Source organism: Oculina patagonica, chromosome 5, assembly GCF_052425735.1.
Source record: "Oculina patagonica isolate OP01 chromosome 5, crgOcupat, whole genome shotgun sequence".
Taxonomy (NCBI): Eukaryota; Metazoa; Cnidaria; class Anthozoa; order Scleractinia; family Oculinidae; genus Oculina; species Oculina patagonica.
In genome coordinates, this window is record NC_135762.1 from 8,974,274 (window position 1) to 8,998,337 (window position 24,064).

Here is a 24,064-nt window from a genome sequence, read left to right on the forward strand (position 1 = left end):
AATTGGGTACCATCTTGGATTTCTGACTTTATCCCCACGGCGTTAGGAAATAGCATAAGTCAATGCAAAATATTGTTCCAAAACAGTAAAGAGGATGTAAAAATGCACTAATTCTGCAAAATTACTAAAGAAAACGTGAACAGCTAAGAAATATCATTGGAACGAAGAATTAACCCAGAAAATTAAAAAGAGAGTCCAAATGGGGCTCTGGAATCTCATTTTTCAGTTAAATTTTCGGCGATTCTCGACTATCATTTAAATTTTCAGCCCATTTCGTAGCTATCAGTAAAAATTTTCAAATCTCCAATCTTTTTGCCTACCAAAAAACTAAAGAAACGACTACGTAAAATTATTTCGCGTTTCAATTCCTTTCGAGAAGACCATGATAAGAGAATTTTCTCAGCTTCGGTCCGATTACAGACAGCTGCTCGGTTTTGTTTCCCGTTGCAAAATGCTATTGTCTGGCAGGAATTTACAAAAAAGGTAAAATAGTTTGAACTGATCAAAGTAAAATGGAAATACAGTCGACTCTCTCGAAGACGGACACCTTCGGGACCGGCCGCAACTGTCCGTCTTAGAGAGGTGTCCGCCTTGTAGAGAGTCGAAGTAACATGACACCAGTAATTCTGAGATAATAAAGCTAAACCTTTGCACAATGCGACAAACCTTTGCTAACTACAACAACACAAAAATAATAAAAGGACCGTATTCGCTTGTTAAAGCAAAAGTTGAGAGCTTCTACAAACTGTAATACTGTAGGTAGAAATCGACCTCTTTAGTGTCCATACACGTAAACAGAGAATTAAGTAATCCGTTAAAGCGTCATTGTTTTTGGTTAATGAGCTTGGTGTACACGTATCTTTATTAGAGCGCTGACTAACGTTGCTGTAGGTCGATACGAAGTTTAAAAGTATTTTCACTAATAAACAAAATAAAAACACTTCTCAAGTGTCCGTTAATGATTTCAAAGTGTCCGTTGTTCGTCTTAGAGAGGTATCCGTCTTATGGGGAGATTGGTTACAGTAAAATAAAAACAACAGGGACCATCACCAGGTGTCCGTCTTATAGAGGTGTCCGTTAAGAGAGTTTTAACTATACAGTGAAATCTGGATACTTTTACTCTTGTCTTGCGTTTCTGACCATACAGTTGTTCATTGGCTCCGGTACAGGGCACATCAGTTTACAACCCCATCATAATATTAGCATGTTCCTTTAGCATCACTTTTTTCTAACCTATTTTACAGAGTAATATGTTCTTAAACTCCTTTCGAATGGCTCGGTTCATTGCACCATAAATCACTGGATTAATCCACGCGGAGGAAGAAGAAAAGAAAAGGTAAATGGACTCTGTTAAATAGGAAATTTTCACCTGAAAACCAAATTCTAGAATTGAGGAAACAATAAAAGGAATCCAACATATAAAAAATCCAAACACGGCGGCAAAAAGTACTCGAGAGGTTTTTTAATTCCTGTGGACTTATCGTTCCTTGGCTGTTTGTTGCTTGTAAAGAAGGGACAACAGCAGCATTGTGTCTTCTGACAACACAATAAACCCGGCTATAACCAAATATTACTAGTGACATTGCTGTTAAACTCAAACAAGCAGACGCAAAGTTCAAAATCCTAGGCCTCTCGGATTGCTCATCAAGAAACTTTGGTAGACAGCATAAACTGTTAGGTTGCCATTGATAGATTACAGGCGTTGCAACATTATAGGCGAGGGAAAAGAAGAGCGGAAAAATCCAAAGCGAAACAATTGACCTAATTGTTTTCCGATTGGTGAAAAACACAGCGTATCTCTGAGGCTTTACCACGCACAAGTAGCGATTGATCGATGTGAGTGCTATAATGGAAAGCGATACCTCAGCCCAGTACAGTACAGTGATAGAAACCCAGTAAATCTGCAATATTTGTTACTAAATGGCCACCTACGCAGCCCAGAAGCAACTGTACCAAAAGGAAGCACAAACGTAGCCACCATTATGTCAGACACTGCCAGAGACAACACGAGGAAATTTGTAGTAGTGCGTAATCTCCTGTTTCGGTAAAAAGCGAGGCAAACGAGCGAGTTTCCTGAGAGTGACAACATTGTTGTTAAAGCAAAAATAACAGTTTGCATGTTGGCCTGCGAAGAGCGTCCTGTATTTGCCTCTGTCAGTCCCATTTCTTTGGAGAAAATCAGTCGATTTTTTTAGATTTTACGTTCCTGCTAGCACACGGATGGACGAATGAATATTTACAATAAGCAGCTGAATTTTTACAAATTGGTTTTCTGGGAGGTTTTTCTTAAATGTTAATAAGCCATCCCGTCCTAGCCTGTGTCAACAATTGTCTTTTTATGAGATAAAATCAGCGTGTTGCGCATACATAAGAATTGACCAAGATAAGCAATTGTTACGAGAGAATTTTCCGTGTTTCAGTCATTTCTATGTTATCCTTATTTCAGCATTTTAAAACCACTCAAAAACCAACAGTAGTTCCTGTCCAAGTAGGAATTCATCTTTTGTCGTGTGTTTGGAAATTGTACACCTGTACATCTGCAGCTTTTTCATAACCTCAATCAATTTAGTATATAAACATTTCGGTAACTTATTCTTTTGAGTTTTCCGTTCATAATTTAAAGTTCCTGGTTTTTATTAGTTTCCACGGAAGTTCGCCAGCTGAACTTATTTTCCTTAATGAAGTTATATTGCTTTTCATTCAAGGGTTGCTCTTAGTTAGTTAGCTGAGCAAACCAATTCCAGAAATCTTAATAAGCTTTTCAGTTTTAATTTCCTATGCTTGCTTTACCTTAATTTAAGTTCGCTATTTCTAATTTCAAAGTTGTGATTTTTAATCTAAGTTCTCGTTTTTAATATTGTAAACTTCCTACTGTTTATATAAGTTAACTCTTGTAATTTCCTTCGTTTCCGCATTTTATTGAATTGTATTCAAAGCATTGTTAGTATTGTAAACACCTTATTTGAAGCAACGATATATAAGGAGCTACGTTGTAAAACATTCTTTGATTACATCGACGGTGTGATTACATCGACGGTGTGATTAGTACATCGAGGATTACAAAGTTGGTTAGAATAAACTACTGTTGGACCCAAGTCTGTCTCAGCCTTACGTCTGTAGTTCTGAAGTTCCTTGAAGTAGATCGCCGTGTACCTTTGAAGCTTGTTGACGAGGCTTCGTTTCCGCAGCAAGTGAGTGCTCTACCGAGCTAAGTTTCCCCATATTTCAGTGGTATTGAGTCATATCTCAGCCAGATTTCAGCGTAGTTACAGCGCACTTCCCGTACAGTCCAAAAGTCGGTTCAAACGCACAAACCAAGAAAAAACCTATCGTCACACAATCATTTAGTTATTTGAAAAGGCGGAAAATATGAAAGATTTAATTTTTTCCTGCGCTTCCCCCAGTTTAGTATTGTTAGTCAGCTGCAATAAATTGTCCGTCTATAATTAACGAATGGACTAATTAAAAAAAGCTTTTTAACATATCCAAGCCGCGACTGTGTAAATTTGAGACAATAAATATTCGCGGATCTGTTTTATTTACGACAGCAGCGACTAAAAATATATTCACTTTCTAAAGCGAAATAGCAAAATATAACCTCCTGGCAGTGGCTAAGAGTCTTTACGGTCTTTTCGCAAAAATGTTCTTGGAGCAAAGAATCCTCAATAGTGTACCCTGGACTATCCTTAGCATGTTACCCTCACTTCTCGACCCTCGACAAAAATACGACTCAACTCAGTCACAGAGTGAGAGAAAAAAGAAAACAAGAAAAAATGTTGAACTTGTAAGTAATAAAGATGGTAAATTTCAAGCTCGGTGATAAACAGTGAAGAAATTATTCAACATGACACGAGCGTGGGACAAAGAAAAAATCTGACGGGAATCGAACCCATAGCCTCCCAGATACCGGTGGATAAAAATAGGACGACAGCCGGGTTTGTTTTAGAGATCTGTGTACCACTTTTTATAGCTTGCTCTTCATCTTTAGCACCAGAGTAACGGTATACGTTTAAACATGAAGTTAAAGGGTCATTGTACTTTCAGCAGCGCAGCTAACATGCAACGATTCACTAAAACTTTAATCTCGACTTTCTGCCTTTCTGAAAACAAGATCCAATGATGCAATTGTGGAGGATAAAATTATTCATGAAAAGTCATTGAATTTGACACAGCATGTTTATGGCACAACCTCCCTCCACGAGCATGATAACTTGCTTAAATATTCATCTTAGAACAATAGAAGGACCTCTCGTGAGCATTCAATGGATAATTTTGAAAATAGATATATCTACCTTTAACTATTGTGATACATGTATCAAATAAAAGTGACAAAAGCTAATAGAAATTCTGTGTTGCTCTCTTACTTTGCTTAAGACATATTACTTAAAAGTATTGTTTTTTCGCAGTATAATTACAACTTTCTTGAAGATATATTGCACGTAATTTAACAGTGAGAAAAGAAGAAACGAATGGTCGTGCACCTATATTGAACATTGGTGAGCTTAAACAAAAAGGTTATAGCTATTACTTATTCAATCAAAACAGAAGCATGGCCAGTTGATGACACCCTGTTCTCAAATTGTACACACCTTTCAAAGCAAAGTGGTTTTCTTTTAGCGAAATGAGGTATCTGGGAGGCCATGGGTTCCATTCCCGTCGGGGAGTCAGATTTTTTCTTTGTCCCACGCTCGTGTCATGTAGAATAATATTCTTCACGAGAATATTGATTAAAGTTTTCTACAAAATATCAATAATACAATAACGCCTGTTTTAAATGGCTTTTAGCGTCATACCGCAGGTGTTTAAACAGTTTCATAAGTAAACGATCACACTAATTTCGCTTTTGAGTAGAAGGATTTACGGGCGATTCCGAAAAAAAAGCCTTTGCAAATTTAAATTCCGGTCCTCCAGTATTGGTGCCAGACTAGACTTTCCTTCAATTCTTTGTAGCAGCAATGGAATACACACAAGACACAAGGAGTCTGCCGGCTGTAATCATACACACCGTTATTCTTGCTGTTACGACAGTTTTGTCACTCACAGGAAACTCGCTCGTATGCCTCGCTTTCTATAGAAACAGGAGATTACGAACTATAACCAATTTCTACGTGTTGTCTCTGGCAGTAGCTGATATGATGGTGGGCATATTTCAATTTCCTTTTAATGCAGTCGCTTCAGGGCTGCGCAGATGGCCATTTAGTTTCAACTACTGCCAATTCACTGCTTCCTTGTGGTTTTCTGGGGGCAAGTATCAACTCGCCAAGCAGGATGACCAGCTGAAGAGATAGGGAGAATATTTTAGAGAATTGCTGAACTGGACACCACCATCAGATTCTATAGCCATCCCAAAAGCCAAGTACAAGTTGAGAACCTTGAAGCTAACAAAAAGGTCAACTGATTTTAGCTATAGGACATCCTAAGGACATAACAGCAGCACCAATTTGTTTTTAAAATTAAAAAAAGAACATCGTTAAGAACGTTTACGGGCTCAAATCGTCGAAACATTAAGAAAGTTCAGCCTCAGCCAGAAATAAGACGCTTTTACAAAAAAACAAGTGGTCTTCATGTTTTAGATCTTGCTCAGATGTGTTTCGCTCGTCCATTTGTTTTAGAAACATAGAATAGAAGAGGAAATTAAAGACGTCTCAAATTTGCATAATGGTGAACAAGTAATACCACATCTTGACAATATCCCAATAAACCATTGCAAAAACCAATCAGCAGCACACACAGTCACCATTTTTTTAAGTTTTCCGTCAGAAGCCAGTGTCAAAACTTTTGTACATACAGTTTCCCTTTGTTTAGAGTTTTTAATTAATGCCCTGTCACATTGCTCTTCACTTTCAGTAGCAGCATAACGGCGCACGTTTTTTGACACGAATTTAAGTGTTACTGAACTTTTGGCAACGCAGTTCGAATTATCATAATTTTAATCTCGACTTTCTTCCTTTTTGAAAAAAAAAATCCAATGCTGCATTCGTGGATGATTCATGAAAAGTCATTGAATTCGACACAGCATGCTGATGACACAACCTCCCTCCGGGACCATGATAACTTGTGTCAATATTCCTCTTCGAACAACAGAAGGACCTCTCGTGAGCATTCAATGGGTAATTAAAAAAAGTGATATCAGTTTGTTTTGCCATGCTAGGTGGCTTTTAATGCATATTACTAAAAGGTATTGTCTCCTCAGAGTATAATTGATAATTGTGCTTTTCTGGAAGAATCATTCAGTTGTTGCAAAATCGTACTGTTACCAAAACGCATAGTACCTTAGTCGCTTTACCGGCTATACATAGACCGAGCAAGTTCGTCAAATTTAAAATCGTTGTACTTCGCGTACCAAATCAGAATCTCCAAAGTCTTGTTTGTAGACCTTAATTTGTACCAGCAATGGAAGATACAAGAAGTCTGCCGGCAGTCATCATACACACTGTAATTCTTGCAGCTACGACAGTTTTGTCAGTCACAGGTAACTCGCTTGTTTGTCTGGCTTTCTACCGAAAAAGGAGACTACGCACAATTACCAATTTCTACGTGTTGTCTCTGGCAGTGTCTGATATAATGGTGGCAACGTTTGTGTTTCCTTTTCACACAGTCGCTTCTGGGATGCGCAGATGGCCATTCAGTGACAGGTTTTGTCAATTCACTGGTTTTCTTTTATTTCAGTGGACTATGGTTTCACTTTGGACACTGGCACTCACATCGGTCAACCGATATTTTTGCGTTGTAAAGCCGCAGCGATACTCTCTCTACTTCACTAAAAAGAAAACGTTTCTATCGATTCTCTTAGTGTGGATTTTTCAGTTTCTCGTTTGTGTAACTTATCATTCTATAACGCATCCTATTTACCGCTGGAATCCAAACAGGTTATTTTGCAAATACAATTATCAAGATCAGGGTAATGAGAACGTTGGTAACATCGGCTTTACATGTTTCCTTTTTCTAACAATGTTAGTATTACTGCTTGGTTACGGCAGGGTCTATCACGTTGTCAGACAACACAACAGAGTCATCGTTCCTTCTCTACAAAATGCTGCAAACAGCCAAGGATCAATACGTGCACAAGAGATAAATACGTGTCGTGTACTTTTTGCTGCTGTCTTTGGATTTTGCATCTCCTGGATTCCTACTGCCGCAGTACTATTTTGCGAATCTGCTTTCGCAATATCTATTCCTACCGTTGCAGAGTCGATTCCTGCGTTGTTTTCTTCTATTTCTGGGTGGATAAACCCAATAATTTATGGTGTCATGAACCGAGCCATGCGGAGGGAGTTTCAAAACATATTACTTTGCCGAAATGGAGGATAGAGCAAAAACAAATTTTCAATATTCCGTTTCTTAGCACGTTTAGTTTGAGTTTAAGCTTAATGGATTCGCCAGCAATGTACAACATATTGTAACAACACAACTACTGCCTCCGTGTAAACAACTTATCAAACAAAAATTTGGAAGGGAAAAGGAGCAGAACTTTCGTTCCACTTGACATGGAACTACCACAATATAACTGAAAAACTACGAAGTTATGTACGCAAATTTAATTGCTAATTACTTATTGCGGGAACTATATTGATCAGAGAAATGCATTAGTGGACTGCATGAGTACATGTACAAGAAATAAACTCAACCAATCGACTTATCTATGAAACGTGAGTCGAAATACTGAATACGTATCACTTATGACACCTCTATGCCAATCAAAGGGCTGTACGAGCCATCTCCTGAATGAAAAGAATATTGTAATTGTCAGAAGTAAATTTATCAGTAAGACACACTTGATACGAGTTTGCGTTCAGCACAACATTATGTTTCTTTTTAGAATTTATATTTCACTTTTATTGGCTACTAGCTCTCAAAGGGCAAAATGGGAAACAAATCTAACTGAAAATGTATGAAACGCTTTGATTTTTTTTTCTGCTGATGTTGCTCTGCAGAATCATTTCAATGGTGTTTTGTCCAAACCTATCTGCACGTAGACCGTCACAGTGTTAGTTTCATCGAAAATACTGAAAGGTCACTAATAAAGTAAGGAAAAATGTCGTCAGTCCACGAAGTGCCCATGTGTGGAACAGTCACGTTGTTTTATTTGCCTGGTTAAACCAATAAAAAAACTCTCCTAGTTGCCACTAATTCACAATTTTATTCATCAAATAACTTTTGAACCATTTATAGCTGTATTTTAACCAAAAGTGCAGTAAGTCATCCTTTTTTTCTTTATACTGCTTGTCGATTTAAGATACTGCTTGTGTTTGATCGACGAAAATCAAAATTTATCTCCATTCTGCGCAGCTACCAAAGAACTGTCCTCGAAGTGGCCGGAGATTTCAGCCTTTTCTGGCGCAAACTATTGCGGTTCGATTGTCTTTTCCTCTTTACGCCCGTATGCCATTTCCGAGTTACCTTTTGCATCTGTTTCAAAACGAGTCGTCGTGCGAAACAATTCATGTGCAAATGTCAGTGTTTCAACTTCACGTCCATTTTCATGTAAATCAAAGTCATTTTCATTTGAATGGTTTCGCAAAGAAGACTCGTTTAAAAATCAGGCAAAGGTTAGCTCGGAAATAGCCTATTTCGATTCCATTAAAAAAGTTCTCTCATTTTCTATTATTTTGGTAATTTGGTATATCACCCACCATCTTGGACGCACGCTGCATCTTGGAGAACAGCCACCGGTTTTCTATCCATAGACACCTCGTTCAAGCTCGCAGTCTCAGGCTAATTATACATATTATCTTCAGTACAAAAATCAATTTGTTGGGGGCATAGTGCTACCCTTTCTTTACAGCTTGTAATTTCCGAACACCTTGCCCTTTTTGTTTGCACCCGAGCATACAATAGTGGTATTCGCCTCATATAATTATATAAATGAAGTTTTTACTGACAAATTGTCAGCTACATTGATTTATTATTATTATCGTTATTGGCAAAAATTGATCACGTGCCCCAGTATGCATACCGAAGAATGTGGATTTCACTCCAAGGGACGGATTGGACATATGTGTCGACAAAATACAATTTTGCGAACTGAGATCACGACAAAACAACAGATAGACTTAAAGCGGTTCAATCTAATGCAAAATTCCAACTTCAAGCATGGCGCCACACTGTTTAAATTCGTGTCCTTTTTCAATTTGAGGCATACCGCTACGAAAATTTAGTGGTGAACAATGAAGACAATAGACTGTTTACGTCTCGGATCTGTGCATAGTTGCCCTTAGAAATCATGATTTTAAAAAAATAGCATTCATGTCCTTGAACTTCGTTCTCGGACTAATATATGTTTTCTCAGAAAACATATATATAATTTTGCTTTCTGAGCTGGTAGAAAATAAAATAGTCAGCCAACAGCCTTCGACAGAAATTCTGTACTGTATTGTTGTCGGTAATAAGCTTTCTGCCGTTGAAACTATTAAAAAAAACAAACTAAGTCTTCCTAAGGAACATATATATATGCCTCAAAAGTCGACCTTCCTCCGAGAGCATGTCAAACGCGGACTTATAATCGCGCTGGGTAAAAATATTAATTTCACAATGGGAATAGAAGGAAACGAGCGGTCATGCACCTCCTATGAGCATTGGTAAGCTTAAACAAAAGGCTTTAACTGTTAACGAATACAATTGAGAAAGAACACACCTTATTTTCACATTGCATACAGCTTTCAAGGCATAGTGTTTTTCTTTAAGCGAAATGACAAAGAAGATTATTTCCGTTGTGACAGTAATTATAGTTTTCTAGAAGATACATTAACGCTTGTTTTAATGGGTTTCTGGCGGGATACGGCAGGTGTTCCAAAAAGTCATATGTATAAATGATCACACTCATTTCGCGTTTGAGTAGAAAGAACGTACGGCTGCCGTGAATCCAAAATAACTCTTCACAGATTTAAATTCGTTCTCCTTTTTTGGTGTCATTTGTATAAAACTATTTTTTGGTAGCAGCAATGGATTATACACAAGACACAAGAAGCCTGCCGGCAGTCGTCATGCACACAGTTATTCTTGCTGTTACGGCACTTTTGTCAGTTATAGGAAACTCGCTCGTATGTCTCGCTTTCTACAGAAACAGACGATTACGAACTGTAACCAATCTTTACGTGTTGTCTTTGGCAGTAGCTGATATGATGGTGGCTATGTTTTTATTTCCGTTTGGTGCCGTCGCTTCTGGGTTGCGCAGATGGCCATTTAGTTTCAACTTCTGCCAATTCACTGGCTTCCTTGCAGTTTACTGGGGGCAAGTATCAACTTGGACCCTGGCACTCACTGCGATTAATCGCTATTTCTGCGTCGTAAAGCCACTGAGGTATTCCGTGTTCTTCACCAGAAAGAAAACGATATTATCCATTGTTGTCATGTGGATTTATTTACTTGTCCAGTCACTGAGTCTTTATGCAGTTCCAGTTATATATCGGTGGATCCCTGATAACGTATACTGCAGGCCAACGTTCCTCGATGAACAAGTGGAGAAGATATTTTTTGTCTTCTTTGGATGTTTCTTTATCGTTCCCATGTCGTTGGTATTACTGGGTTACAGCAAAGTTTATTGGGTTGTCAAGCAACACAACACCGCAATTTTCCCCTCTCTACAAGGAGCAAACGGCCAAGAAGGAACGATCAGTGCTCAAGAGATAAAGACGTCACGAGTACTTTTTGCAACTGTATTTGGATATTGTGTCTGCTGGATTCCTTTTATCGTTATATTAATTTTAGAATTTGGGATACAGGTATATATTCCTTCCTATGCAAAGTCGATTTACCCGTTATTCGCTGCTATCTCTTCGTGGATTAATCCAATGATTTACGGATTTATGAATCGATCCATGCGTAGAGAATTTCGAAACACACTATTCTGCAGAAAAGATTAATCACATACTCATTCATATCGTTTATTTAAACACGATAAGGGTTTTAAGCACAATGCGTGTCACAATGCTTGTGGGGTCGTGTACCGTACAGCGTGTGCTAGAATACCAAACGGTCTGAATCTCGCACATTATTATTGACAAGCCGTTTGATCTTTCTGCGTTTGTATTTATTATGCAAAACCCAGAAAACAGGCCTTAAATGATATGAAAGCATTATTTAGTGCCTGCAGCAGGCTCTTATGTCTTTCATACACAAACATACACAATATATAATAATTTCTGCACGTTTTCTATTTGGTTAAGAACAGCAAAGTTCGCGAAAGGTGGATTGTAAGTGGCACGTTTGAAATTGAGAGTGAAAACTAGTTCCTCGCGAAGCGAGGCCGAAGACCGAGCGTAGCGGGGTGTATAATTTTGTTCCTCAAAGGGCTCAGGTGGGATGAAATCTCGTGTGGAGTTTACGGTCATATATATATATTTATTTATTTATTTATTTATTTATTTATTTATTTATTTATTTATTTGTGAGCTTGGTGTGTGGCGGAAATGACGTCACACGGCCGCCGCGCGCTGGTGGCCTAATGGTATAAGGCGTCGGACTTGAAATCAGATCTTCGGGACTAAGGCCGGGGGTTCGAATCCGGCTAGGATCCTGAGCTTTTCATTTTTATCGTTTTTCTTTTCGGATTAAAATAACACTGATTTCCACATGATACTCCCTCGACGCCTATAATAATTCAGGCTATAAACCTTCGGGCGGGCGGAGGGTTCGAATCCTCCTGCCGTTCGTTCTTCTTCTTTTTTTTAATGCCCTCAAATAAATGTCCAAAATGCGACTATCCAATAATTTGTCGATGATTTTGAAAATAGCCTGCGCTTCCCAACGCTTTATACCTCTTTACGAACCAGAAAGAGCTGCCATCTTCAAAGCGGAGTAGACCCTGGGAACGAGGGTGTCGCGGGCATGCCCGTTACTAGGCAACAATAACAAATCACCGGTTAAAACCGGTTATCACTCATTATTTACAACACCCCCACCCCCCCCAAAAAACCCAGAGCTTCGCGAGGCCCTGCGAGTCACGTATTATAGGCAGGTGGTAACAGTCAACATTTCAGAGTAATGGATGCTTTAAGCTAACAATAATTTGCACCTAGCCTCGACAACTTACTTTATATCTTTTAGAAAAAAAGCCAATGTGTACATTACAGTAGGTATCTACTTCAAATTTACCTCGACTTTCAAATTGAATCACCGAAACTTCTGATTTAGCTTTAGTTTTGGCGTTTTGTGCAGATTCCAAGTTTCTTCAAGCAGTCACGAAAACTTGTGGGACTGGAATCGTACCACACTAAAAATAATGATAAAATGGATTCAGCCACAGATTTTTCCAAAGAGTGGGAAGATCTGGGTATGAGTATTAGTGTTGTTGTTGTTGTTGCTGTTGTTGTTGTTGTTGTTGTTGTTGTTGTTGTTCTTCTTCTTCTTCTTCTTCTTCTTCTTCTTCTTCTTCTTCTTCTTCTTCTTCTTCTTCTTCTGCCTGAGCTTCTCATAATGGGTACTGTATGCCTTTTTCAGCCTCAAGGCTACGAGATCATTCCTCTTCAGATTATTATTGATCAAAAGCAAAACCCCAATATAGTAACATTATCAGTATCGACAGTTCGGCCTTCCTTCTGAAATTATTGTGTTAAGATTTTATTCTGTTAAGATTTTATGAGCTCCGTAGAATATTCTTTGAAAAGGTGATAACAATTTGACTTCGGAACTCCCTTCTAATAAGTTTATTTACCACAATACAAGTAGGTAGGTTTCTACCGTCTCTCTGGCGCGTCTTCCTAAAATAATTGGTGCCTTCTGTTGTTTAAACTAAAGTCTCGTCTACTCTACATAGATATCAATTTAATAACATATTTGCAAATTGAAAGATTTTTAACAAAAAGCCCTTTTTAATAAAAAGTCCTTTAGTTTTTTTAATAATTTTACTGCAACCAACGAAGAAAAGAAACAGCTACTCACAATGTTATAACTTACAACAAGTCACATAGATACTCTTCACCAAAAATAAAACAGTTTTGTCGCTAATTGTCGTGTGGATATTTTAATTTGGGAAAATAATTTACAACCTGGTATGTTTTTCCATCGTATCCTTATACTTTGCCTGCCTACTTGCTTGGTTGCCAACTCGTTTACAAATATACATGCAAAGGCATTTGGTCACACTCAAATGGTATTTTCATGTACTATACTCTATACCCGCGGCCTTTTAAGTCACTAAGATCTAATGAGCACGTTTGGGATGATACGCGCGAGGAGGCAAAGCTTCGAAAACAATTTGAAGAGTAAAGCGAGCAGCTTGGAGGCGCTCACTGAATCGTTCTCGCGAAGAAGCTGCCTGAGCATGCTAGCTCCCAAACCTGAGCCAGTTCACATGGTAGGGAAAACTGGCCTGTTAAAACCCTGTTACAGAGAAAAGGGCGAAAACAACGCTATGTCAATGAGCGCCGGGGTAAAAAGGTTTGCATTCGACAATCTGTTTGCGGGTTGAGCGACAAATATTTGTTATACAGGCATGGGATGATAGAGGGGAAAGCCTTTCTGCAGACTTTTCATCAAAGGTATGCCAAGCTGTTTCGTAGCCATTTTAAAAAAAATATTTTATGTCAGTTGCACAAAGACAAAGAGTTTTTCACAAGCGGTAGCGTAACTCCTCATTTCCGTTTTCCAAGTAGATAAAAATGACGTACAGTCAACTTCGGGTATATTTCGTGTCCTCAATAGCAAGAGCCTGTAAAATTATGAGTTGTCTTCTGTTACTGTTCTTATCAAATTTTACTGGAACTTCGACGACGAGTGTATGTACGTAATAGCGAGCTATGCACGCACAAAGCAAAAGGTGACTATTCATGGACTTTTTATTTTTCTTTGGCTTTTATCTTTTTTCCTTAACTGAAGTCTCTTCCTAGGATTTCAACATCAACACATCTTAAATGTTCTCACAGAACACCAACTATAAAGCAAAAACTAAAAGACACCTTGGTTATGACCAGTTGCAAAAGTTACTCGACCACATTTTTCCACGGTCGTTATGTCCGCTGGCATAGAAGGCAGCAACGAAGGACTTCCACTCCTGTCTGTTCTGTGCCACCTTCTGGATGGTACACCAGTTGTGGTTTAGGGACCTCCTCGCTCCGCCTACTGTCCGGCGTCAGGTGTTCTTCGGTCTGTCTCTCTTTCGCTTGCCTTCTGGTGTCCAGTGTAGGGCTGTGCGGGTGATGTTGCCAGGTTCCTTTCTGAACACTTACCCTATCCACCACCAGCTCCTTATCATGATGGTGGTGTCCATGCTGTCTTGGTGGCAACAAGCACGCAGTTGACCCGTCCGGCATGCGTGGCCCTACCAGGAGCTAAGCTCCCGCCCCTTAGCTCTCCGGATCACTGAGGCACGCAAGCCCCTTGACCACGGCAAGACTGTGATCCTCAGGAATGGGAAAACCCTCGTTGTCATGTTAAAAAATTAATCAGCCACACTTTTCCTTGGTCTGCATTCTTAAAGACCATGGAAATGACTCCATAAAATGTCCAAAGCTTTGTTGTAAAATCAGTCGCTTTTCCCGTAGTTCCACTTAAATTTTGGACATTTTATTACGCCATTTATATGGTCAGTAAGAATGTTTACCATAAAAAAATGTAGTCGATTTTTTTACAATAATGCTGAAAGTGTTCGTGAGTTTGCGAGTCGCCCGCGCGTGTGGAACTGAAATTAACTATATAAATTAAATACTTTTTTGCAAGATTCAATTGCTTTATACTTTTTTCAGTCACTTAATTGTCCCACTCTGGGACTCCAGCTTTAGGCTGCCTCACTGGACAATTCTCCAGTACAATAACTATTTATGCATCTGGGTTTAAAGATAAGCTTTGGGAATAAAGAGCGTTACACAGAAAAAACATCAACGATCAACTCCGGCCGCAAAGCACTACCAAGCGCAAATAAGAAAGACATACCTTATATATTGATTCAGGGTACTAAAATGCACGTTACATTAAAGCTTATATATACTAAGAATGAACTGCACTGTCGCTACAAATGGACTAGGTAATTAATTATAACCAAAACAACCTGCTTGCCTCAAACTCCCGTCTTCCTTCGGTCTTCCTGTCATTAAAGTTTTCCATGGCTCCCCTTAGTTTTTTTTGGCAGAAAAACTTGTCTACGGGCTCTTAAAACAAAGTTTTGGTTTTAATGGGTTCCACTTATGGAACAATCCGCCCCAAGAATTGAGAAATGCTGGCTCTAAAGGAAAGTTTTAATATACGAAACATTAACCACATCTTTGACATATCTCAAATAATGCATGTTTTTTGTGTTTTTATGACAGCATAATACATGCGTTTGCTTCCTTATTTGTTCATCGTTCAACTTACAAAAGAAAGCTTGAAACTGTTGGATTTATATAGCTGCAAAGACTGGAAGGTTTACATTTTAATCCTTCTTACAAAACAATATGTTTCTAAACTCCTTCCGCATGGCTCGATTCATGACTCCATAAATTATAGGATTAATCCACGCTGAGGTAGAACAGAACAACGGATAAATCGATTGTGCAGAAGAAGGAATAGATACTTGAAAACCAAATTCTAATATTGCTAAGACGATAAAAGGCATCCAGCAAATAAAAAATCCAACAACAGCAGCAAAAAGGATTCGAGAGGATTTTATCTCTTGTGAAATAATTATCCCGCGGCCGTTTGCTTCTCGTAGAGTTGGGGCGACAGCGATGTTGTGCCGTTTGACAACACGATGGATGCTACCATAACAAAATACCACCAGTGACAAGGGAACGATGTAAAAACTTGCAAAGAAGAGATAGGAAATCCTCTCTGAGCGTTCATCGGGAAATGTTGCTCTGCAGTATAAGTTGTCAGGAATCCAGCGATAAATGATAGGTGTGGCAAAAATATATATCAGTGTCTGTACAGCCGAAAAAATCCATACAGCAAGAATTGAACGAACAGTCTTCTTTTTAGTGAAGAACATTAAGTATTTATGTGGCTTCACAACACAAAAATAGCGATTTATTGATGCAAGTGCCAGGATGCAAACTGACACATGAACCCAGTACTGCACAACAAAGCCAGAAAATTGGCAAAGATTGTAATCAAATGGCCATTTTCGCAGCCCGGAAGAGATTACTTGGAAAGGAAAACTAAAAGTCGCCATCATTATATCAGCCACTGCCAGAGACAACACGTAGAAATTGGTTATAATGCGAAGTCTCCTGTTTCGGTAGATAGCGAGGAAAATGAAGGAGTTTCCTACAAGTGACAAAATAGTCGCTTGACTGAGAATAACAGTGTGTATAACGACCTCCGCCAGTCTTCTGGTGTCTTCTTCCATTGATTTCCTGTTTAAAGAATCCTTGGCAAAAACGAGATAAATATTTTAACCAGTTTTTTCAGCTTACTAACAAAGTGACTATTTAGTGCGTGCAGCTAATGTAAACTATTTTACACCTGCCACATTCTCGCTGACAGCTTAAGTCCGATTAAAAAAGGCATAATGGTCAAATTCTTTTTTCTATTTAATCAAATGGCAACAAACACTCTTGTGCATTCTTTCCCTCTAATCACGCTGCATTTTAAAAAGGTTCCTATGTAAAGGTTAAAAAAAAAACCTTTTAGGAAGATATTTTAACATCGACTTCCTGTCATGAGACACTCGACAACGTGGGCTCGAATCAAGAATTATAAGCCTATTGTAGGCTTGAAGACAAATATGTTCCCTGACCGTCATAATATTACAGTGATCCTGGTGAAATAATAATAAAGTGATCCTAGTGTAAGTTTAAAATTTAGAGGGAAATTTTGGTTGCACCGACAATGGTATTTAAAAAGTTATAGTAATTGGACTGAGTGGAATGCGATTCAGGGAGCAATCCGGAGAGGAATTTGAAATTAGGAGGGCGATAGCTGTCTAAATTGTAAGACACGTCTGATTATTAATTAGTCGCATCAATAACAAATTTCTAGATTCAAAGTCTGGGAACCTCTAAGAGTGAGAACATCAGTGGTAAATTCTATTCATTTTACAAACAGAGTGGAAACAGGAAAAGAGAATCGATTTCCGTGCACGTCTTTGGTGCGTGAATTGCGTAGGTATCCATTTACAGGTATCCAATTACAAAACGTTGTAGTCGGACAGTTGTAATTGGACATTCAATACTGCCTTTGTTAATACTCGCACCTAACTGACCTAATTGGTTGACAGCAGAACAATTTATCCCAAACAAAAAATTAATTGTATCGCTTGAAGTTTCGAGCCAAAAAAACGCGGCTCCCACTGTCACAACTACTCAGCTCGTTTAGTTTATTTCTATTCTGAGTAGTTTTTTTGCCTATTTTAGTTAATTTATGTTATGCTGTAATTTATTTTCTATTTAATTTGGCAAAATAAGATGGTTGTTGTTGTTGTTGTTGTTTGTTGTCACAACTCTGCTTCACTTGCGACTTCGTTTCAGAGAAATGTTCCAAACTTGATCAAAAAAAAAAAGTTGAATGTCAACGAAACTAATCGACAAATTTAAATTTGAACAATAAAGGAAGGAATTTAAGATAAGATTTAAAGTTTTTTTAATAAAAACTTCACCTTCATCAAGTTCGACCAATGTGTGGTGAGTGAAACCGTGACGAACGCTGAAAAGACGCATGGCCCATTGTATCTCGTGTAAAAATGAACATTTCTGGATTCAGAAGCTTGTATTTACGGTAGCATTATTTATTAAGGGAAATCGGTATTTTTTCTCGAAACAATTAGAGATCAATTGTGCTTGTGAATAGATCGGACAAAAGGTCCGGTCTGTTTTTCCAATTGGAAATGTCCTTATAGGCCAGCTTTGACTGTACTGATCTTCTAATGTTTTCTGCAGAACAGAATGTTTCCAAACTCTTTCCGCATGGCTCTGTTCATAACACCATAAATTATCGGGTTTATCCAAGAAGACACAATAGATAACAATGGGTAAATCGGCTGTGAAGACAAGGGAATAAATATCTGAAAACCAAATTCCAAAATTAAAATCACGATAAAAGGAGTCCAGCAGACAAAAAACCCTAACGCAGCAGCAAAAAGTACCCGAGATGTTTTTATCTCCTGTGCTCGTACTACTCCTTGCCTGTTTGTAGCTGCTGCACTTTGCAGAGAAGGAACGACGGCATTGTTGTGTTGCCTGACAGTATAATAGACCATGCTATAACAAAATACCACTATTGACATGGAAAAGATAGAGAAACATCCAACCAAGGTGTAGAATTCCTTTTCTTTGCTCCTGTTTGGAAACGTTGCTCGACAGTACAAGTTGAATGGATTCCACACGTATACAACTGGCGTTACAAACGTATTTGTTAGGGTCAGGACAATCGCACATAGCCATACGACAAGAATAGACAAAACTGTGTTCATTTTGGTAAAGAACTTTAAGTATTTCTGTTGTTTTACAACGCAAAAATACCGATTTATCGAAACGAGTGCCAAAATACAAAGAGATACCTGAACCCAGAGCTCAACAACGAAACCAGTGAATTGGCAAAAGTTGGTGCCAAATGGCCACTCGTGCAGACCAGACGCGATCGCATGAAAAGGAAAACAAAAAATTCCCATCATAATATCAGCTACCGCCAGAGAAAATACGTAGAAACTGGTAATAGTGCGCAGTCTTATATTCCTGTAGAAAGCAAAGCAGACGAACGAGTTTCCTGTGAGTGTTAAAATCATCGTGGCAACGAGAATAACCGTGTGTAGGATGACCGTCGTCAAGCTTCGCGTATCTTCAGTTTGTTCCATTGCTACAAACTTGTTGAAAATTAAAAGCTAGAGCGTCTGCCTTTACTCATAAACATATATTAAACAGTTGAACTTCACCCCTACTGTTTAGATCAGTATTGCGGCAATTTTGATAAATAATTGAAAGTCAATATCTAAAATAAGCTTTTGTCCTCTATAGAAATGGGTGATTTATGAAACAGCTAAAAATATCTCTTTTTATACAACGGGTCTGATATATTGTTTGATTAGTAATTTTCGTAACATCCCGGTAAACAATTCAACCAATAGGAACAGATCACAGTCCCGTTGGTGGATAAGGCAAGCTGTTCAGAACTCAGATTAATAATTTAATGCTTCTGTAGGATTTGCTCTAAAGATTGTTACTTCCAACGAATAGTCAATAAATAACACTAAAACATTTCCTAAAGACTATCTTAGTCTAATCTTGATATGGTATCATAAATCTGAAGTGAATATTAGGAGAGATAAATAAATCTGAGTAAGTAGAAAAAGTCAATAAATAAAAAATCTTAATATTAAATATAACAGCATGCGGCGAATTAAAGCAAAATCGTAACTGTAAACAAATTTTAGCCTCTTTCGCTTTTACTTCATTTATTTTTTAGAATATATAATTTAAGGGTACAAAAAGCAGACTTCGTCAACTGCAGATAGCAGCTATAATTATGGAAGGACCTCGAGCTCTAGCAAGATGTGATAAAATTATTTGCACTTTTGCTACAGCTTGACTTGTTGTGCATCAATTAAGGGTACCATCTTGGATTTCTGACTTTATTCCCACGGCGTTAAGAAATAGCATAAGTCAATGCAAAATATTGTTCCAAAACAGTAAAGAGGATGTAAAAATGCACTAACTCTGCAAAATTACTAAAGAAAACGTGAACAGCTAAGAAATATCATTGGAACGAAGAATTAACCCAGAAAATTAAAAAGAGAGTCTAAATGGGGCTCTGGAATCTCATTTTTCAGTTAAATTTTCGGCGATTCTCGACTATCATTTAAAATTTCAGCCCATTTCGTAGCTATCAGTAAAATTTTCAAATCTCCAATCTTTTTGTCTACCAAAAAACTAAAGAAACGACTACGTAAAATTATTTCGCGTTTCAATTCCTTTTGAGAAGACCACGATAAGAGAATTTTCTCAGCTTCGGTCCGATTACAGACAGCTGCTTGGTTTTGTTTCCCGTTGCAAAATGCTATTGTCTGGCAAGAATTTACAAAAAAGGTAAAAGAGTTTGAACTGATCAAAGTAAAATGGAAATACAGTCGACTCTCTCCAAGACGGACACCTTCGGGACCGGCCGCAACTGTCCGTCTAAGAGAGGTGTCCGCCTTGTAGAGAGTCGAAGTAACATGACACCAGTAATTCTGAGATAATAAAGCTAAACCTTTGCACAATGCGACAAACCTTGGCTAACTGCAACAAGACTAAAATAATAAAAGGACAGTATTCGCTTGTTAAAGCAAAAGTTGAGAGCTTCTACAAACTGTAATACTATAGGTAGAAATCGACCTCTTTAGTGTCCATACACGTAAACAGAGAATTAAGTAATCCGTTAAAGCGCCATTGTTTTTGGTTAGTAAGCTTGGTGTACACGTATCTTTACTAGAGCGCTGACTAACTTTGCTGTATGTCGATACGAAGTTTAAAAGTATTCAAAAAAAAAATAAAAAAAAACACTTCTCAAGTGTCCGTTAATGATTTCAGTGTCAGTTGTTCAACTATTAAAGAGACTTTATGGGGAGTTTGGTTACAGTAAAATGAAAAGCGACAGGGACCATCACCAGGTGTCCGTCTTATGGAGGTGTCCGTCTTATAGAGGTGTCTGTTAAGAGAGATTTTTACTGTACAGTGAAAACAGGATACTTTTACTTTTATCTTGCGTTTTCTGATACATTTTTGACAATCATACAGTTGTTCAATGGCTCCGGCACAGGGCACATCAGTTTACAACCCCATCATAATATTAGCATGTTCCTTCAGCATCACTTTTTTCTAACCTTTTTTACAGAGTAATATGTTCTTAAACTCCTTTCGCATGGCTCGGTTCATTGCGCCATAAATCACTGGATTAATCCACGCGGAGGAAGAAGAAAAGAAAAGGTAAATGGACTCTGTTAAATAGGAAATTTTCACCTGAAAACCAAATTCTAGAATTGAGGAAACAATAAAAGGAATCCAACATATAAAAAATCCAAACACAGCGGCAAAAAGTACTCGAGAGGTTTTTAATTCCTGTGGACTTATCGCTCCTTGGCTGTTTGTTGCTTGTAAAGAAGGGACTACAGCAGCATTGTGTCTTCTGACAACACAATAAACCCGGTTATAACCAAATATTACTAGTGACATTGCTATTAAACTCAAACAGGCAGACACAAAGTTCAAAATCCTAGGCCTCTCAGATTGCTCATCAAGAAACTTTGGTAGACAGCATAAACTGTTAGGTTGCCATTGATAGATAACAGGCGTTGCAACATTATAGGCGAGGGAAAAGAAGAGCGGAAAAATCCAAAGCGAAACAACCGACCTAATTGTTTTCCGTTTGGTGAAAAACACAGCGTATCTCTGAGGCTTTACCACGCACAAGTAGCGATTGATCGATGTGAGTGCTATAATGGAAAGCGATACCTCAGCCCAGTACAGTGATAGAAACCCAGTAAATCTGCAATATTTGTTACTAAATGGCCATCTACGCAGCCCAGAAGCAACTGTACCAAAAGGAAGCACAAACGTAGCCACCATTATGTCAGACACTGCCAGAGACAACACGAGGAAATTTGTAGTAGTGCGTAATCTCCTGTTTCGGTAAAAAGCGAGGCAAACGAGCGAGTTTCCTGAGAGTGACAACATTGTTGTTAAAGCAAAAATAACAGTTTGCATGTTGGCCTGCGAAGAGCGTCCTGTATTTGCCTCTGTCAGTCCCATTTTTTTGGAGAAAATCAGTCGATTTTTTAGATTTTACGTTCCTGCTAGCACACGGATGGACGAATGAATATATACAATAACCAGCTGAATTTTTACAAATTGGTTTTCTGGGAGGTTTTTCTTAAATGTTAGAAGCTAGCCTGTGTCAACAATTGTCTTTTTTATGAGATAAACATGATCAGCGAGTTGCGCATACATAAGAATTGACCAAGATTCATTATTAGTCTAAGTCAGCAATCATTTAGTTATTGAAAATGGGGAAAATATGAAAGATTTAATTCTTTCCTGCGCTGCCCCCAGCTTAGTATTGTTAGTCAGCTGCAATAAATTGTCCGTCTATAATTAACGAATGGACTAATTAAAAAAAGCTTTTGAACATATCCAAGCCGCGACTGTGTAAATTTGAGTCAATAAATATTCGCGGATCTGTTTTATTTACGACAGCAGCGACTAAATATATATTCACTTTCTAAAGCGAAATAGCAAAATATAACCTCCTGGCAGTGGCTAAGAGTCTTTACGGTCTTTTCGCAAAAATGTTCTTGGAGCAAAGAATCCTCAATAGTGTACCCTGGACTATCCTTAACATGTTACTCTCACCTCTCGACCCTCGACAAAAATACGACTCAACTCAGTCACAGAGTGAGAGAAAAAAGAAAACAAGAAAAAATGTTGAACTTGTAAGTAATAAAGATGGTAAATTTCAAGCTCGGTGATAAACAGTGAAGAAATTATTCAACATGACACGAGCGTGGGACAAAGAAAAAATCTGACGGGAATCGAACCCATAGCCTCCCAGATACCGGTGGATAAAAATAGGACGACAGCCGGGTTTGTTTTAGAGATCTGTTTACCACCTTTTATAGCTTCCTCTTCATTTTTAGCACCAGAGTAACGGTATACGTTTAAACATGAAGTAAAAGGGTCATTGTACTTTTAGCAGCGCAGCTAACATACAATTGCAACGATTCACTAAAACTTCAATCTCGACTTTCTGCCTTTCTGAAAACAAGATCCAATGATGCAATTGTGGAGGATAAAATCATTCATGAAAAGTCATTGAATTCGACATAGTATGTTTATGGCACAACCTCCCTCCACGAGCATGAAAACTGGCTTAAATATTCATCTTGGAACAATAGAAGGACCTCTAGTGAGCATTCAATGGATAATTTTAAAAACTAGTTATAGCAACCTTTCACTATTACGATATCAGATAAAAGTGATAGAAGCTAATCGAAATCCTGTTTTGCTCTCTTACTTGGCTTTTAAGACATATTACTAAAAGGTATTGTTTTTTCGCAGTATAATTACACTTTTCTTGAAGATACATTAAGTAAAATTGACAGAGACAGGTGTTGCAAAACTGTACTGCTACTAAAACGCAAATAAAAGAACCTTAGTCGCTTTGTGTTTGCATAGACCGAACAAATCTAAATTCGTTGTTCTTCTGGCACCAAAACATATCTACAAATTCTTTTTTGTAGACCTTCTGTAGCAGCAATGAAAGACACGCAAGATACAAGAAGCCTGCCGGCAGTCATCATACACACTGTTATTCTTGCAGCTACGACACTTTTGTCACTCACAGGCAACTCGCTCGTTTGCCTCGCTTTCTACCGAAAAAGGAGACTACGCACCATTACCAATTTCTACGTATTGTCTCTGGTAGTGGCTGATATAATGGTGGCTGCGTTTGTGTTTCCTTTTCGCACCATCGCTTCTGGGGTTCGCAGTTGGCCATTCAGTAACAAGCTCTGCCAATCCAGTGGTTTTCTTGTAATTCCTTGGGCTACGGTTTCACTTTGCACTCTGGCACTCACATCGATTAACCGATACTTTTGCGTTGTAAAGCCGCAGCGATACTGTGTCTACTTCACGAAAAAGAAAACTATTCTATCGATTCTTTCCATTTGGATTTTTCAGTTGGTCGTTTCCGCAACGTTTCATTCCGCAGCGCCTTCTATCTATCGCTGGCATCCAAACAGGTTATTTTGCAAAGACAATTATCGTGATCAGAACACTGAGATGGTCACTCAAATCATCTTTACATGTTTCATTTTTCTGACAATGTTAGTAGTGTTGTTTGGTTATGGCAGGGTCTATATCACGTTGTCAGACAACACAACAGGGCCATCGTTCCTTCTCTACAAAATGCTGCAAACAGCCAAGGATCAATACGTGCACAAGAGATAAAGACCTGTCGAGTGCTTTTTGCTGCTGTCTTTGGATTTTGTATCTCCTGGATTCCTTCTACTACTGTAATATTTTTAGAGTCTGCTTTTAAAATATCTATTCCTTCTGTTGCACAGTCGATTCCTGTGTTGTTTGCTTCTATCTCTACGTGGATAAACCCAGTAATTTATGGCGTTATGAACCGGGCCATGCGGAAGGAATTTCAAAACATATTACGCTGTCGGAAAGGAGATTAG

General features: G+C 38.3%; 4 protein-coding genes and 2 pseudogenes across 4 annotated transcripts; 2 read left to right on the forward strand and 4 right to left on the reverse strand.

The window, feature by feature from the left end:
- Positions 1-977: 977 nt before the first annotated feature.
- On the reverse strand, positions 978-2,172 carry LOC144653946 (histamine H2 receptor-like; annotated as a pseudogene).
- Positions 2,173-9,941: 7,769 nt separating this feature from the next.
- On the forward strand, positions 9,942-11,000 carry LOC144653110 (allatostatin-A receptor-like). Its single transcript, XM_078513025.1, has one exon. The coding sequence runs from the start codon at positions 9,942-9,944 to the stop codon at positions 10,860-10,862; it is 921 nt and encodes a 306-aa protein (XP_078369151.1). The 3' UTR covers positions 10,863-11,000.
- Positions 11,001-14,895: 3,895 nt separating this feature from the next.
- Positions 14,896-16,261, reverse strand: LOC144654029 (melatonin receptor type 1A-like). Its single transcript, XM_078514148.1, has one exon. The coding sequence runs from the start codon at positions 16,259-16,261 to the stop codon at positions 15,347-15,349; it is 915 nt and encodes a 304-aa protein (XP_078370274.1). The 3' UTR covers positions 14,896-15,346.
- A 1,390-nt stretch (positions 16,262-17,651) lies between these two features.
- Positions 17,652-18,676, reverse strand: LOC144654048 (melatonin receptor type 1C-like). Its single transcript, XM_078514163.1, has one exon. The coding sequence runs from the start codon at positions 18,632-18,634 to the stop codon at positions 17,774-17,776; it is 861 nt and encodes a 286-aa protein (XP_078370289.1). The 5' UTR covers positions 18,635-18,676; the 3' UTR covers positions 17,652-17,773.
- A 2,026-nt stretch (positions 18,677-20,702) lies between these two features.
- Positions 20,703-21,659, reverse strand: LOC144653963 (histamine H2 receptor-like). The gene has a single exon (XM_078514099.1). The coding sequence runs from the start codon at positions 21,630-21,632 to the stop codon at positions 20,703-20,705; it is 930 nt and encodes a 309-aa protein (XP_078370225.1). The 5' UTR covers positions 21,633-21,659.
- Positions 21,660-23,135: 1,476 nt separating this feature from the next.
- LOC144654975 (histamine H2 receptor-like) lies at positions 23,136-24,064 on the forward strand (annotated as a pseudogene).

What these genes read in the sequence shown, in the direction of transcription:
- LOC144654029 (XM_078514148.1), bottom strand. Translation starts at nt 16,261, where the DNA reads ATGGAAGAAGACACCAGAAGACTGGCGGAGGTCGTTATACACACTGTT.
- LOC144653963 (XM_078514099.1), bottom strand. Translation starts at nt 21,632, where the DNA reads ATGGGACTGACAGAGGCAAATACAGGACGCTCTTCGCAGGCCAACATG.
- LOC144653110 (XM_078513025.1), top strand. Translation starts at nt 9,942, where the DNA reads ATGGATTATACACAAGACACAAGAAGCCTGCCGGCAGTCGTCATGCAC.
- LOC144654048 (XM_078514163.1), bottom strand. Translation starts at nt 18,634, where the DNA reads ATGATTTTAACACTCACAGGAAACTCGTTCGTCTGCTTTGCTTTCTAC.